General features: G+C 35.3%; 1 protein-coding gene across 1 annotated transcript; it reads left to right on the forward strand.

Moving 5' to 3' along the window:
- The first annotated feature begins 1,150 nt into the window (after window positions 1-1,150).
- Window positions 1,151-5,858, forward strand: LOC128183845 (uncharacterized). Its single transcript, XM_052853024.1, has 6 exons — window positions 1,151-1,334; window positions 1,442-1,513; window positions 1,622-1,708; window positions 2,030-3,119; window positions 3,279-5,504; window positions 5,610-5,858. Exons 1-6 carry the CDS (start codon window positions 1,264-1,266, stop codon window positions 5,856-5,858), a joined length of 3,795 nt encoding a protein of 1,264 aa, XP_052708984.1. The 5' UTR covers window positions 1,151-1,263.
- The last annotated feature ends 11,034 nt before the right edge of the window (window positions 5,859-16,892 follow it).

Below are 16,892 nucleotides of genomic sequence, written 5' to 3' on the forward strand. Positions count from 1 at the left end.
ATGAGGATGAAGTTATGGTCAGCCAACCAAGTGAAAGTGTATAGAACATGACAAAAGATATAACAATAAAGCTAATTTGGACGTATTTGGTGTATTTTACTTGTGCTATACATGTATGTAATTCGGTCATTCTTCCTTTAACTGGACATGTGTCTGCTTTGTCTGCATCTTTTCATGTTTTATAAGAAGAAAAAAAAAAAACTAGATTAAATTGGAAAGTTGTGCTGTAATTGTTTTCTGAATCATTAAAATGTGAAACATATTTTCTCCATTTTGTTTATTTCATGAAATAGAGCAAAAAGTATTGCCCTGTCCACATTTTATCATTTATTCTATGGGGTCATTAATAAACTTGATGGCTTAATTAGTTTTTTGGGATGTATGGGTATTTTTGTACCTTTGAAATTAAAATGTACTATATATTTAATTAATATTGAACATTAATATTTGACCAATGTTTAAAAAACAATTCTCTTTTTTTCATTTCCACAAACTACATGTATCAAGAAATATGACCCCCCCCTTTTTTTAAATGAGAGGGCCATGAATCTTTATAGCCATGTATGTTTAGCAATAGCCATTGCTACCCAAAACCAAGCCTACAATTTTATAGGTCTGATATGGCATACTCTTATAGATAAAACAAGGCCTGAATGATTATGCTCTTAAATTCAACATAACTATTTTTGTACTTGTTATTTAATGATCATTTTATTCAATTTTACTTACATAGGATGATATATTTTAAATAACTATTTAACAATGATTTTCTTAGTAATCTTTTAAAAAGCTTAGAAAGAATCTAAATAATCTGTTAGAATTCCCTTGGGACCATTAATCAGTTCTGTAGAATCTCTTGCTTAGTTCCCCCAAATCTCTTGGGAATGGACAGGAGAAGGCCGGTTCTGGTCTGTTAATTACTCTATATCGGTATATTGCTGTATTTCTTTACAAGTAATTACAGTACAATTATGACTTTTACAGCTTTGCTTTATCAAATTGTTGTCAATGATTATATCTATAGAGTAATTAATTAAATGCATGAGCAAACAGACTTATTTCAAAATAACTATAAAGTTCATAATGACAGTATTGTCAGGAAGTAATAAAAAGTTACTGTAACAGTAGATGTTATAGAGTTATATATATATATAATCACAATATCAAACTTGATGTGGGTGCCAATTAATTTAATGAGGTTGTATTTGAAATGTTTTAAATTTTATAAAACATAATTTCAGATACTCTGGTGGGATCTAGATAATGCCACCTAAGAAGAAACCAAATGAACGAAAAAAACGTGAATTAGAGAGACAGAAAAAACAGATAAAAAGGTTGATAACATTTCCTTTTTAAAGCACCGCATTTATTGTATACTTCAAGTGATAATTATTTTAAAAATATAATTAATTAATAAATATTGTCTTTTTCATACTCATAGAAATAATAAACCGGATATCAAATGCTGCAGTGTGTCATCATTTGCCAACATCAACCCAGTCAATCATAACAGGTACATAAACTAATTAAGTAGGTTTGTTTTTTCCCTTCACTATACTGAATCAGATAATACATGTAAAAGTATGTGTATCATAATGAATAGATATTTTTTTTATATTAGCACTGATAGTAGAGTTCCAGAAGAAATCATCACTGCAGAGTCTACATCTGTAGATTGTGCAGAAACTTCATTTCAATTGGATGATGGGTGCGTATCAGGAACCTCCACTTAACACTGAAACTATAATTGATCCTAAGAAAAGGGCAGTAACTCAAATTTCCTTTTTTTCTGCTTTACAATTATTTTCTGCAAAACTTTCCAATTATTGAAAAAAAGTTCATTGTGTATGAAAAAATAACCTGTATAAAAAATATTTTTCCTAATTTTTAGTCTAAAATTATACACAAGGCACAGTTATATGGATAAAAAAAAATTCTTCATTTCCTCTGATAAATTTTTTAAATTTGAAAGTTCACCGATTACTATTTTTGAATAGTTGTACATGTTAAGAAACAATTGTAATTGCAGAATAGGAGTACAAGTTCACAAGTATTTTGAAGACCAAAGAAAGAGAAAAGAACAAAAGCAAAGATATATATTGAAGAGAAGAAATGATTCTTTGTATGCAAAAAGAGAACAGATCGAAAATAGGGAAAGAAAAAGAATTGAAAGAAGTAATCCCTGGAAAAGGTATGCTGAAGCCAAAAAGGACAAAGAACGTAGAAAAAAATACAGAAAGCAGCCCAGTAAGAAGAATTTAGAAAATGCTAGAGAAACACCATGTAAAAGACAGAAAAGAAATGACCCATTCTACAGAGAAACAGAGGCTCAACAGGACAAAGAACGCAGGAAAAATTACAGGGATCAGCCAGGGATAAAGGACAATGAAAATGCAAGAGAAACACCATGTAAAAGACAAAAAAGAAATGACCCACTGTACAGAGATACAGAGGCTCAACAGGACAAAGAACGTAGGAAAAATTATAGAGATCAGCCAGGGATAAAAGACCATGAAAATGCGAGGGAAACATCATGTAAAAGACAGAAAAGAAATGACCCATCGTTCAGAGAAACAGAGGCTCAACAGGACAAAAAACGCAGGAAAAATTATAGAGATCAGCCAGGGATAAAAGACCATGAAAATGCAAGAGAAACACCATGTAAAAGACAAAAAAGAAATGACCCACTGTACAGAGAAACAGAGGCTCAACAGGACAAAAAACACAAGAAAAATTATAGAGATCAGCCAGGTATAAGAGATCTTAAAAATGCAAGAGAAACACCATGTAAAAGACAAAAAAGAAATGACCCACTGTACAGAGGAACAGAGGCTCAACAGGACAAAAAACGCAGGAAAAATTATAGAGATCAGCCAGGGATAAAAGACCATGAAAATGCAAGAGAAACACCATGTAAAAGACAAAAAAGAAATGACCCACTGTACAGAGGAACAGAGGCTCAACAGGACAAAAAACGCAGGAAAAATTATAGGGATCAGCCAGGGATAAAAGACCATGAAAATGCGAGGGAGACCCCTCAACGATACCATCATCGCAACTCTCAGTTTAATGCAGATGTGGCCGTTGCAACTTTTTTATCGAGGATTCAAGAAGGGCCTGTTTTCACTTGTACATGTTGTCATAGACTTTTATATAGATCATCTCTCTCTCTTTTTAATGAAGACGAATTTTCAAACACTGATGAAGATCTCCTCTCTAAATGTAGAACCAGCAAAATTTCTTTTGATATGAATGAATATATTTGTTCATTCTGTAAGAGATTTCTGAAGAAAAATGAACTTCCATCATTAGCTGTGTGCAATAATCTACAACTAGATGACACTCCTCAGGTTCTGAAAGATCTAAATGCTTTAGAAGTATCGTTTGTTGCCAAAAGAATTCCGTTTATGAAGTTATTAGCATTGCCAAGAGGAAAGCAGAAGTCAGTACATGGTTGTGTCGTAAATATCCCTGTAGAACCAAAGCAAACTGTGTCTGTTTTACCTCGAGTTCCATCCTCAGCATCAATGATAATGGTCAAATTAAAAAGAAAACTACATTACAGAGGACATGTGTTCTTGCAAAATATTCAACCTCAGAGGGTACTTCATGCATTGCATACTTTGCGGTCAATAAATCCTTTGTATAGTGACATTACCGTGGATCCTGAGTGGATGCAAAATAGCTCCCTTGACTCACCTGAATTGTGGGATTCTCTCTCATCTCCATTGGAAAAATCATCACAAGAATCATCATCTGTGAATGTTATACCACTAACCACTCCTGTCATACACCCTTCAACATCTACAGGGGATACAGCAGAATATGACTATGATGAGAATGAAGAAGAAAATGAAAGAAGTCGTCTAAGTGGTATTCCATACAATACATGCATTCAACCTAAAGATTTAAGCTCTGAAGACAACATCATACTCTCAATAGCACCAGGAGAAGGAAAGAAACCAAAAGGTTTTGATGATGATAAGTTCTCAGAGCAACTTAGTTTTCCACATCTTTTTCCAACTGGAATGTTTGGATATACAATGTCAAGAGAAAAAAAGATTTCAATAAAGAAATACTTCCAGTCCAGGCTTCTCAATGCAGATGGGAGATTTGCCAAGAGTATAGAGTATATTTTTTATGCCCAATATCGCTGTGAAGCAGAAGATGTCAAAAGTTGCCTTTCAATTGCTTTAAGGAAAGGTAGACAAACAGAAATCACGGCCGGAGATGTAAGAGAAAAATTGAACAATTTTGTGCGAGGTGATCTGGGTATTCATTTTCTACAAAAAGTTCGTGGATCTCCAGCATATTTTAATAAGATGTTTTATGATTTGCTTGGAATGATAAGACAGCTTGGTCCATGCACGTGGTTTCTAACTTTATCTGCTGCAGATCTGAAGTGGACTGACACAATTAAAGTTCTTGCTCAGCAGCAGGGGAAGGACCTTTCAGATGAAGACATTGAAAATCTGTCATGGGAAGAACGATGTGACTTCTTAAGATCTAATCCAGTTACTGCAGCTAGGCACTTTGACAACAGAGTTCAGCTTTTTCTTAAATACATTCTGCTAAATAAACAGCTGAATCCATTGGGAAACATTACAGATTATAAATACCGAATTGAATTTCAACAGCGCGGTTCACCACATGTGCACATGGTGGCATGGGTAGACAATGCACCATCCATTGAGAATAACAGCTTGCAAGAAGTGAAAATGTTCATAGAGAATCACATATCCTGTGAACTTCCGGAGAATGATGATCACTTGCACAGACTTCTTTGTACTGTTCAGAAGCATACCCACTCTGTGGCTTGCAAAAAGCATGGGCAGAAATGCAGATTTCATTTTCCTCGGCCGCCTCTGAAGCAGACTATTGTTGCCAAACCTCCAAGTGAGCCTCCACCAGCTTCTGTGCAAGAACAATACTCAGCAGTATTAACAGCTGTTCAAGAAGAGTTGGCAAAGCTCAAGCCTGATGAGAAAATTTCTTTGGATGAACTTCTTCAGAGAGCATCTGTTAGTGAAACTTTGTATGAGAAAGCCTTGATTTGGATTTCAACAAAGAATGGTCAACCTGCTGTACTTTTAAAAAGAACTCCAGCTGAAGTGAATATCAATAATTACAACAGACATCTCATGTTGGCTTGGCAGGCCAACCTAGATGTACAATTTGTGACAAATACATATGCTTGTGTTATGTATGTGGCATCATATGTATCAAAACCAGAGAAGACACTTGGAGATATACTCAAAGCAGTTAGTGCATCTGGAGAACACTTAGGCCCCAAAACGTCCATGAAAAGTGTTGCAAAGAAATTCTTAACACATCGGGAGGTCAGTGCGCAAGAAGCTATTTATAGATTGATGTCTTTACCGCTTGTGCAAGGATCACGGCAGATTGTCTTTGTACCAACAGATCTCCCAGAGCAAAGAACACGACTTTTCAAGCCCCTAAAACTTCTTCAGATGTTGGAAGATGATGATGCAGACGTTTTCATGGTATGTAATATATATGTTGATAAAACCATTTTGATGCAGTATTGATCAAATTTTTTACATTGTGTTTTAAATGTTATCATAATTAAAAAGAATATATGTTTTTAGACAGGTATACTGGAGTACTATGCAGCTCGACCTAGTAAGCTTTCTGAGATGACACTTGCAGAGTTTGCCTCAAAGTACAAAAAGTCGTCCAACAAAACACTGGATAAAAGTGACGGAAAAAAAATTCAGCTTCAGGGAGGCTTTGGTGTAATGAGTCAGAGAGGTACTCCAGCAATTATAAGGTACCATCAGTGGTCTGAGAAGAAGCAACCTTCACAGTACTATCATTCCCAGTCCTTGGAGAGATGAAAAGAATGATCTATGTTACAGTTCCTATGAAGAAACGTATAATGCAAATAAAGAACTAATTGAAGAAAACAGAAAGTCATATGAATATCATTCCAGCGAAATTCAACGTGCTGTAGAAAACATAGAAGAGTTTGGAATTGCAGAGGAATGTTGGAACATTTTGGCTCCTCAAGCAGAACAAATGCAGTGTGAGGATAGACGCACAGGAACCACTGAAGTACCAACAATTAGCAATGTATTTGATCATAACAGCAGTTCATCTGTAAATCATGACCTGGGACTAGTTCCATATGAAGTTGAGTTTTCCAATGAAAGAATGACAAAATTTGAATGGTATAACCATTTGCTTTCACTAAACACACTACAATCACAAGTTCATGATTTTATTGTTCATTGGTGCACAAAGATGTTGTTGTCACACAAATGCAGAACACCAGATCCCTTTCATATTTTTCTAACGGGTGGGGCTGGAGTAGGAAAAAGTCACCTCGTCAGAGCGATTGTGCAAACAATAAATCATTTTTTTCAACGAAACAATCAAGTACAAGATATGCATGTGATGGTATATGCACCTACCGGAGCAGCTGCCTATAATATCTCTGGGTACACACTTCATGCTGCATTTCTCCTCCCAGTGAACGTGAAGAGCAGTGATGACTACATACCTTTGTCAGGAGAAAGACTTGCTTCGTTAAAGGAATCCATTGGAAACATCAAAGTTTTAATCATTGATGAGATATCTATGGTTGGGTCAGATATGCTTCTTACGGTGCATCGCAGATTATGTGATGTAATGGGAAATCACCAACCATTTGGGGGGATATCTATTTTAGCAGTTGGAGACCTGTTACAGTTGCCACCTGTTGCTCAGAAGCCAGTATTTTCATGTCCATCTGATGAGATGGCTGCTATTTATGGATCTTTATGGCAACATTTTCAGATTGCCGAACTACATGAAATTCAGCGACAAAAGAATGATAGTACTTTTGCTTTACTGTTAAATAGGATCAGGTCTGGGACACATACTGATGAGGACATTAAGGTGCTTCAACAAAGAGCAATTAATGAAAGTTATGAAGACTATCCAAAAGATGCGACACACATCTTTGCATACAACAAAGATGTATATCAACATAACATGCAGAGGTTAGAGTCTATACAAACATCCGAGTTCACCTTTACTGCAGAAGACTCTAAAAAAGATGGTGAAACTGTTTTGGTGGAAACAACAAATCTGAAAGAAATGGCTGGTGGTCTTGCTAAAACGATTTCAATTGCTGTTGGTGCCAAAGTGATGCTGACAAAAAACTTAGATGTTCAGGATGGACTAGTAAACTCTGCATCTGGTGTTGTTACTGGGTTTTATCCACAACCAGCATATGATCAAGACAGGGATACATTCAAGCCAAAATACATCTTTGTGAAATTTAATGATGAGAGAGTTGGAAAAAGAAACAGATTACAATCTTCAAGAATTTTGATAGATGAAATTTCAACACCAATCCCTCAAGTTGAAACACAGATTCGTTTCGGAAAACATTCAAAAGTAACAGCAAAGAGAACCCAGTTTCCTTTATGTCTGGCATGGGCAGTAACCATTCATAAGGAACAGGGCAAAACAGAGGATCAGCTGGTTGTGTCCTGTAAAGGAACTTTTCATGCAGGACAATTCTACACAGCAGTAAGCAGAACAAAGGAACTTAAAGGATTGCTCATGTTGGGCGATGTTACATCAAATAAAGTTAAAGTAAACACAAAAGCTTTAGAAGAAATCAGGAGAATGAAAGAGTCCTCACTTTTCCAGCCATGCCAGCTACAAACAACTGCATTAGCTGTTACTATGGATTCATTTTTCATCATTCATTGTTTGAACATTAACTCTTTCCTGCCCCATGAGAAATCTTTTAACAAAGATTGCCTTACAATGTCCTCACACATCACATGCCTTGTTGAAACATGGTTAAGATCAACAGATGAGATTTCAGACACAAGAGACTACAGTCAACTTAGGGCAGACAGCAATCAACAACACAGAAATGGTGGATTGTTATCTTATATTCATAACAATCTGCATCTTTTGAAATACTTTAAAGTAGAAGTCAGAACGGAACACAACATTCTTTTACTGGCACCAAAACAAGATCCTTCACTCAGGATATGTGCAGTGCTGTTGTATCACAACCCTAAAAGAACAATGACAGTTACAAAGTTTCTTGAAGATCTGGAAGTTATTTTATCTCATTGTCCTCAAGGTCTTCCTTCTTTTCTACTTGGAGATTTTAACATTGATCTGTCATTGAATACTACCTCTGCCAAACACCTCCAGAATCTTATGAAATACTATGGATTCCGCCCCTGTGTATCGGAGCCAACTCACAGACAAGGAGGACATCTTGACAATATATTTACAAACATTTTGTTCACCCCCCTCTTAGACGTCATACCTAAATACTACACAGACCATATGTTTCTCTCACTTGCTGTTCCCTGGACTCAATTTTACCAATGAAACTTTTCAAGTTAGATTAAAATGCGTCAACATTTCTAAATGCGCGCACCCACCCTAACTGTTATAGGGGTAAACAGTATGAAACTTAATGTCCATCCTTGCCCAGTAGGTAGTAATTTCATTCAAAACTTTATTTAAAATTTACATGTATGTACTTAATTTTATGTGTTCAAAACTATTTCATATTATGTAATTGTCTTCACTGAACTATACTGTCTCATTTTTTGTGTTTATAATTAAAATGTGAAACTCATGATTTTGTGACATATTGACATAGCTAAAGAAAATGAAGCACCAAATTTAATAATGCTCACAAACATATTACAAATCTTGCTATTATTGAGATTGTTCATTTTTGTAGAGCAAACATACAAACTTTAAATACTGGTTCATTCCAATCAATATTACAAATATAGATCATCAAATTTTAATGTGCCTCGATATTTAAAGGTTGCCCCATTTAAAATGAGCCCTGCGGGGGTATTAGTCCCATAAGGACAGTTCTAGTTTAACTTCCAGTTTGCATCCATATCTTTTACCTCAATTGATCTATGACATCTTATATGTTATTTATGAATCAAAATTGTAAATGAAAAATCAGTTGAGACATTAGAGTTAAGATAACTAATTAAGGTACCTCACTTCTGTCTTCTACATCCACGGACAGTTGTCCTTGCAATGGTCTTATGTAGCATATTGCGGAGACAAGTCCACTCTCATCGGACAAATAGTGAGTCGTATACCCATAACTTGGAATAGGAATCCTTTCCAATAGAGTTCTTGATGATGAATGCATCAACTCATATCCCCCAGCATCCTTTAGTTTTGGGTAATGCTCCAACAATGCATCTCTAAGATTTTCAGCATCATTGTTCTTTGCTAGAACCAGTCTTTTTTTCCGAGCCCTGCTTCAATAAGAATTCTCTTCATTGTTTGTCTGGTACCTCATCCAAAAAAAAAATGTAATACATTTAAAAGGGAAAAAAAAAAAAACAAATTCCATATTTTAATTGGTGTTATGAAATATCTCTGAATCTTGTTTTTTTATTTACACTTGGTAAGTAGAGTGCTGTACAGATGATTTGGAATCTATCTTAAAACATGTTTGATCCGACTCTATTGTAGGGGAAGGGGGAAAAATACTAAAATACTTTAAAAGGATCGAGGTTCAAGACTGATTTTGTTCATAATTCATAAATTTACCTCATCAGGACCTCCAAGACAACAACATTTGTGAGTCCAAGTGGTGTTTAACGCATGTCTTTGGAATTTCATATGCGGCCTTCTTAGTGCATTTAAGTTCATATTGTATGGGGCAAACATTGTTCGTATTGTGGTTGTTCAAATCCTGAACTCTTAATCTGTTACAACTGCAATATTTCGAGCCTTTCAGACAGAGCTCGAAAAAACAATTTAAATGTATTACCATATTAGAGGCTTACTCAATGTTGAACAGGTCCAGCACAATCTCCTGATTTAGCTATATAACTTAAAGGGGCATGGCCACGATTTTAGTCAAGTTTTATTTTTCTGTTTTTATTATTTACAATGCTTTAGGAATGCATTCCTAATGATCAAATAAAATTTGGGTGCCAGTCGATGATTTTTAAGGAAGATACAGGGCTCAAAATTCTTCGTCATGTAAACAAGGCTCATGCCCTGTTTTTGTTTACATAGGTTCAATATACCAGTAAAAAATCTTTTTCAAGCTAATTTGTCTATCTTTTTATTCATTTTAAGAATAAATAAACAGTTACTAACAATTCACACATTTATTTGAATTGGAATTTTCACTTCAACATTCAAAATGTAAACAAAAGCTTTGTTTACATAGCGAAGAATTGTAAGTTCTGTAACTCGCTTATAACTCAACAAATGACAATCAAATGTTGGTTGCTTATTAAAAATACCTTACTGAAGCATTGTAAACATTTAAATCGAAAAAATATTTTTTTACCAAAATCGTGACCATGCCCTTTTAAAAAAGCTATTCAGAATAGCTTGATAAAGTTATGAATATGCAGTTTTTTTTCAGAAGAATGTTAATTATCAAAAATATACAAAAAATCGCAAGTTAATTACCGATTATATTAATCCCATGAACCATTAAAAAACAGTTCAAATCAAATTAGTTTTAACACGGCTGCTTTTGAACACTGCTATGCAACTAATCTGTATTTACGTTAACAACTATGACTTCCGGATCCGGTAACCTTGACCTCAAACAAAGAAATGTATGTTTGTCTGTGGTAGATATAAAAATGAAAAACATGACAGGTACTAAAAAAAATTGGCAATATGTAAACAAAGTTTCAATCAATTACCAGTGGTCGGGTCTTATCAATTTCAAACAAATATTTTAAATTAATTGTAAAGAGAAAATAAAATGAGAACTGTTTAACTTTAACCAAACAACGACGATACTGAAATGTGAACTGTGTCAGTAAAGTTCAATAAAGTTTGTAGGATAACACATGACAGGTGTTTTTCATTTCAGCACATTTTTCACGATGTGTTCAGTATGTAAATAAATAAATTTACTACAGTGTCCGACATTTTTTTTTAAAAGAGGATAAATAATACAAATTATGGTTCAGTTCTTCATACTAGATCTATAATGATTTTCTAAGTATTAGTAATACTTCTAATGACTACATTATATTTTAAATAATTTTTCTTATAATGTAATCCAAGAAAAACTTCTACTAAAGTATGTTAACAAAATTACTTACTTTTTTGCACAAAGTGTAGTTTCTTCTGATCTCTCTTGATGACTGTAGACAATTGCGACATTTTGAACTTATTTAAGTATTTTCTGCTATATGTTATGACCTAGTTGGTGATTTTAATAATTATTAATTTTTAAAATATGTCACTGTACCATTTGTGCCTATCACATTCAGGGTGGAGATTATTGAGGACTGCAGATCCTTATGATTTTTAACATCATCATGACGTCACTTGACTGTTGATTGGTCAATCTACTGGTAGTTACCTTTCAGGAAGTAATATTAACCTTCATGGCTACAGGCTACTCTGGTGAATATAGAAACAAAATGCTGACTTCATCACAATAGAGCTTAAATTATGACCCTTCTATAAACGTCATCAGAATGGGCTTTGACAGGGGGGTTTCTTGACTGTGACTGTGGGTTTCTTGACTGTGGTTAACCGATGACGTCACTGCGTGGGGGCCTTCTTCTTGGTCTTGACCCCTGGTTAACCCCATGACGTCAATGGGTGGGGACCTTGACTGTGACTGAACGCTATCTACTATACTACTAGTAAATTGATAACTTGACCTAATTTAATTATGTTACGTATAAGAGTTTCACCGTGCAAAAAATAGATGACCTTATTTGAATATAATGCGTAGATAAGTGGGTGGTATAATTGTAAGCGCATTCTTGATCAAAGCGTTCGTTTTCGTAATCAAAACGAATTTGAAACCATATATAATGGACAAAAATCGTAATTAGAAGTTTAAAATTCAGTCATTGTGCCTACTGTTTGGATCCAGTTAGTGAAGATGGTTGAATACTACCTTTAAACAACTTCAACTGGTGACATCGTTTGTCCAAACGATGAAACACATGTCATTAGGGAAGAAAGACTGTCGCGCCACCTAATTAAGTGTGTCAAAAATGTAGTAACAAGCAAGAACTTCACCTCTTGTGAGATTAACTATTGTCATAAAATTAAAAAAGGGTAAGGTGCTGAACATTACTCAAGATGTGTTCACAAAGAGTTTGAAAATGAGTGGCAAAGAAAAGGAAAACTTTGTGTTAAAGGGGGTGATACTTCTCTCCCAAAATATGATAAAATTCACATTGATGGAGAGAATTGGGATGAGGAATTGAGGACTTTTTATAGTGAAAAGTATTCTGGATTGATACCCGAAATAAAAAAAAAAGTGTTATGTTCATTTAATAGGATTTTTTTAATCGTCTTGTAAGGTGTGTAGCATTATAAAAAAAATATCTTTTATTTTGTTTGTTTGTTCTTTTGTTGTTTTTTTTAACCAGTAAAAATTGACTGAGAATAATCTTTCCAGGTAATCACACAAACACATCACAATGTAATATAATGGCACTTGATCCAATTACTTAACCAAAAGTTCTACCAATATTTTTGAAATTTGATAAATCACATAAAATTATAAAACTTTACTCATATACCATTTTTTATTTCTGTTTAAAATGTATAAAGGATGAACATTTATGTCTGGAAATAGGATGACAATACTTGATAAAAGGAGTCAGGATCGGTATTACCAAAAATATTATACTTTGTTCATTACATCCGTTATCCATAGCGCACATATTTGCAATTATTTCAGAATAATGCTTCTTTTTTTATACATTTTGTCAGTTTTGATATGTCACATTTCAAGCCATCAGTTATTTGAACTATGTTTAAATTCGAAATGTGTGTGGCAGGGAGGGGGGCTGTACGATGGTTGTCTCCCCGATCATGTACATGTAACCACCTTAACGTGTCCCCTACTTCGATAGGGGGGATGTATTGGATTTGAGATGCACAGCTGTAAAGATCATATTCTTTGAAAATAGCCCGATGAGTTGCGGAGAGAGTTTAATGCTCGGAGGGACTAAGGGGGCTGTTCTTTATATGACTGGAAAGTAGAGTACATGTGTGTAGCAGCATCTTCTGTTCATCTTCAAACTGGTGGTACAACTATCTTAACTCGAGCCATTATAAAGAAACTTTACCAAATATGTTAATAGGCCTGTCAATTTACATAACACACACACATATATATATATATATATATATATATATATATATATATATATATATATATATATATATATTTATATATATACACCAAAAATTTACATAAGCCTTCAGCTTTTTTAATATTTACATATATGGTACAGTTTATAATTTATATAGTATACTGGGCGGACTTAAATGTGTGCAAGTGTTATGTTTTTAGATGCGCTGGGCTAACCTTGCAGGGTTCCCAATAGTTAGGGTTGTCAGTTTACATAAAATGTACATAAGCCTTCAGCCTTTTCTGAATATTTACATATTTGGTATAGTTGATATAGTATGATTGGCGGAGTTAGTTGTGTCCTAGTATTAGCATATATCTACTACTTCACCCTTCAATTGTTGCTATGTGAACTATATAAGGTGACTCTACTGGGACAAATGATGAGTCAAGAAAGGTGTTTTCATAGTATCTTCCTTTGAGTGTCGCTATGCAAACTAGGATGACCCCGAGGTATGTTATCAATCTTAAAGGCAAAATGGGGGATTATCCAGTGTATGCGGGATTTCGTGTTTGTCCATGCATGCAAAGCACATAATTAGGACGGAGAGATTCCCCCGTCATCTTAGAACATGTGAGAGGAGTAATCCATCTGGAGCCCGCCTATTTAGGACCTGTGAGTACGTACTTTATGTGAGGATTACTTGTCCTCTGTAAAGGCAAAAGATGAGTCTTGCAAGAGGGGGAAAATTAACCAATCCAAGGTAAAAAGAACCATGCCCGTGGTTGAAAATCATGCTTTACTAACTTATTGATATATCGATATACGATTAAATCAAATTAGAGTCCATCCGTTGTTGTGCCAACATCTGTGCCCACTGGACCGCAGACTCCACCCCTCGTTGTGCCTGCATCTGTGCCCACTGGACCGCAGACTCCGGCCGTTGCTGTGCCAACATCTGTGCCCACTGGACCGCAGACTCCGCCTGTTTCTGTGCCAACATCTGTGCCCACTAGACCGCAGACTCCGAGGACATTTACACCAGCCGTGAGATTCCGTCCACACCGGTTATCCACCAGGGATAGTGACTCTCTCGTCTGCGGGCTTTTGAAGGAAGTGTCCGATCTGCGCAAATCCGTCGACATTGTCAGAAAGAAGATAGATGCCACCAACAGGCGCACAACCCATCTAGAAACTCTACTGACAACAGCCATTGCCAACACAAACATCATTATTGACATTCTAAGGAGGCAGTCCAGGGACAACACTATGAAGCAGCTGAATTCAGTGATGCACAGCCAGACTAGCGCAGAAGAAACCCCTTCATCAACGCCCACAGCTGAAGGAATCCCTCCGGAATTCCGGATTGATGACTCTGAACTTCGCGTCCTTGTCCGGGAGTCCAGGAATGCCGGCAATTTCGCAGTGAACCTTACACGGAAACTGTTTCCTGAACTGTTTGGTGAAGGACAGTTGCGATACGAGTATAATTGGTATGGAGGCGGGAAGTTAGCAAAGAAAGAACTGGATCCAGTGAGGAAACAGGTGGTGAAACAGTACGTTGTGTATTTCTTCCCAGAGTTCCAATCTCACGAAGCTTGGAGGGAATGTGTGGTTCCAAAGATAAACGAGTGCCTGAGAAGGAACGATAAGCGTCTGAAGAGGAACTCCATCGTTATCCTTCAGCTGACCGAGTGCCATGACGACGTTTTTTACTTTGTGGATTAGAGACGATGGGCGTACACGTACTTGTATGTGTAATGAGATTGTGTGTGTCTTATGATACATGTATTAACTTTTTATATGCTATGCTGTGAAATTTAAAATATATTGAAGTTTTCCGTCTTTGAAAGCTTTCTCATCTTGCGATCAATGTGTGAAACAACTTTTCTGTGTTGTTATTCTGTGTATATACACATTCTTTATAAAGAGTTAACTTATTAAGAGTAAATGAAGCGAACAAGATCCAGGTAAAGTTTTCATATAAATACCGCTAGGCATCTATACTACTAAATTAAAATTACTGCTTTTCTTTAGATAAGAGGTCGTACAATGTCAAGTAGTGTGATCTCAAATATGATGACTGTGTTTAATTTATTAAAAAGAAGTGGACATACACGCAGTGAAAGACTTAACTAATTTGTTCACAATAGCGTTATGGTAAAGTACTGGTTGATCGGGGATCATCGATCACCATGTGATGTTATACACGGACTTGTCTCGGGCCTGTGTATTATGGGCAGTCAAGCGGAGAACGATTTCCTGTCAGTGCTTTGGTTGTTTATTTGACACATTTTTAGATAAACAGGAATCAAATTTGAATTTTCATGTTGCCAGTATTTTGCTTACAGAGTGTCGTCGATGCAAATATTCTCTGTTTATGATCTTTATATGAGAGAGAGAGAGAGAGTTTAAGGCGCTATTTTACCTACTTTCATTTGAACTATACCAATTTTAAATATTCATAAATTATTATTTATATAATAAGAGGGGACATTGTGGTTGAATCCAACATGCAGTTTAGTCTGAGTCCACGTGCTACACCTGTCAATGAAATCATCCTGCTATCTGCACTACGCGTTCCTTCCATGGTAAAGGAAAAAAGTAACGTTCTGTTAATCTTTATTCTCTCGATTAGTTTATATTGAAGGTTTAATGGGTTTTTGAGGAGAGGAACATTTTAAAACACGTTTAACAATTTAAGAACGAAGTAAACTGAAACAATAATTGTTGTTACTATTAGTAAAATTAGTAGTTCAAGCGTAGAGTGGATTTCCTGTCAGTGCGATGGTTTCGCACCTTTGTGTAAAACAATTGGGACTAAAGTTAAATACAGTTTACTTTGACAGTCTTAAAAAGTTCCAAGATTTGGGGGGGGGGGGGGGGGGGGGGTTACGAAAAACGTTAATCGCAACTGTTACAACGTATTTTAGCACCTTTAGTTATAAACAACACCCATAACATGATAACATCATGTAGTATTTTCAGAGTAAAGTAAAATTTTCATTTTAAGCCGTTGATCGTAAGGTAAAGGTTCACTGTGAAGCATATGCTTGTCACGGACTATAGTATAACATTTACTGTCTTGAGCATCGAAAGACCAAGCCGTAAGACGTGCTACTTCTTGATATGGATTTAAAAATATTTATGGTCGGAAATGTTTAAACTCATTTAAAAAATCGGTATTTTTTTTTTTTAAATTTTTATCTTTTAACACTGTGCCGGATAATTATGCCAGTGCCAAGGTGGCATTTTTGCACCCGCTTAAGATGCAGTTTCGTTAAAATATATATCTACCAAATGATAGACCATTGTCTAGAGAGTATATAACCACTTTTGTTTTTAGTGTGTTACACCTGACAGGTGAGCTATTTACCTTTAAAAATTAATATCCCATAGGAAAATGATAATTCCCATAGGAGAAACGATTCTCCTACAGGAAATATTGACAATCCTATAGGATTTTCAAAATATCCTATAGGAATTATATTTCCTATAGGAGAAAGCTATTTCCTGTAGGAATTTGACTCAGACAGGTAGTTTTCCTATAGGAAATTAAACCTTCCTATAAGATTTTATCAAATCCTATCGGAATTGAAATTCCTGTAGGAAGTTCTAGTATTCCGATAGGAATTTTCAAATTTCCTATAGGAGTATTGATTTTCCTATGGGAAAAATTATTTTCCTGTAGGAATTTAGTTTTGAAAGGTAAATATCTCACCTGACAGGTGAGATACAATGATAACAAAGGTGGTTTTAAACTCTTTAAGCAATGGTCTATCATATGGC

This window comes from Crassostrea angulata, chromosome 5 (genome assembly GCF_025612915.1).
Source record: "Crassostrea angulata isolate pt1a10 chromosome 5, ASM2561291v2, whole genome shotgun sequence".
In the NCBI taxonomy this organism is placed as follows: Eukaryota; Metazoa; Mollusca; class Bivalvia; order Ostreida; family Ostreidae; genus Magallana; species Magallana angulata.

Bases quoted from the DNA above. Each gene is read 5' to 3' on its own strand.
- LOC128183845 (XM_052853024.1), top strand. From the start codon at position 1,264: ATGCCACCTAAGAAGAAACCAAATGAACGAAAAAAACGTGAATTAGAG. The intron at 1,514-1,621 runs GTACATAAACTA...TTTTTATATTAG, and splicing joins AACCCAGTCAATCATAACAG to CACTGATAGTAGAGTTCCAG. The intron at 1,709-2,029 runs GTGCGTATCAGG...TTGTAATTGCAG, and splicing joins TCATTTCAATTGGATGATGG to AATAGGAGTACAAGTTCACA.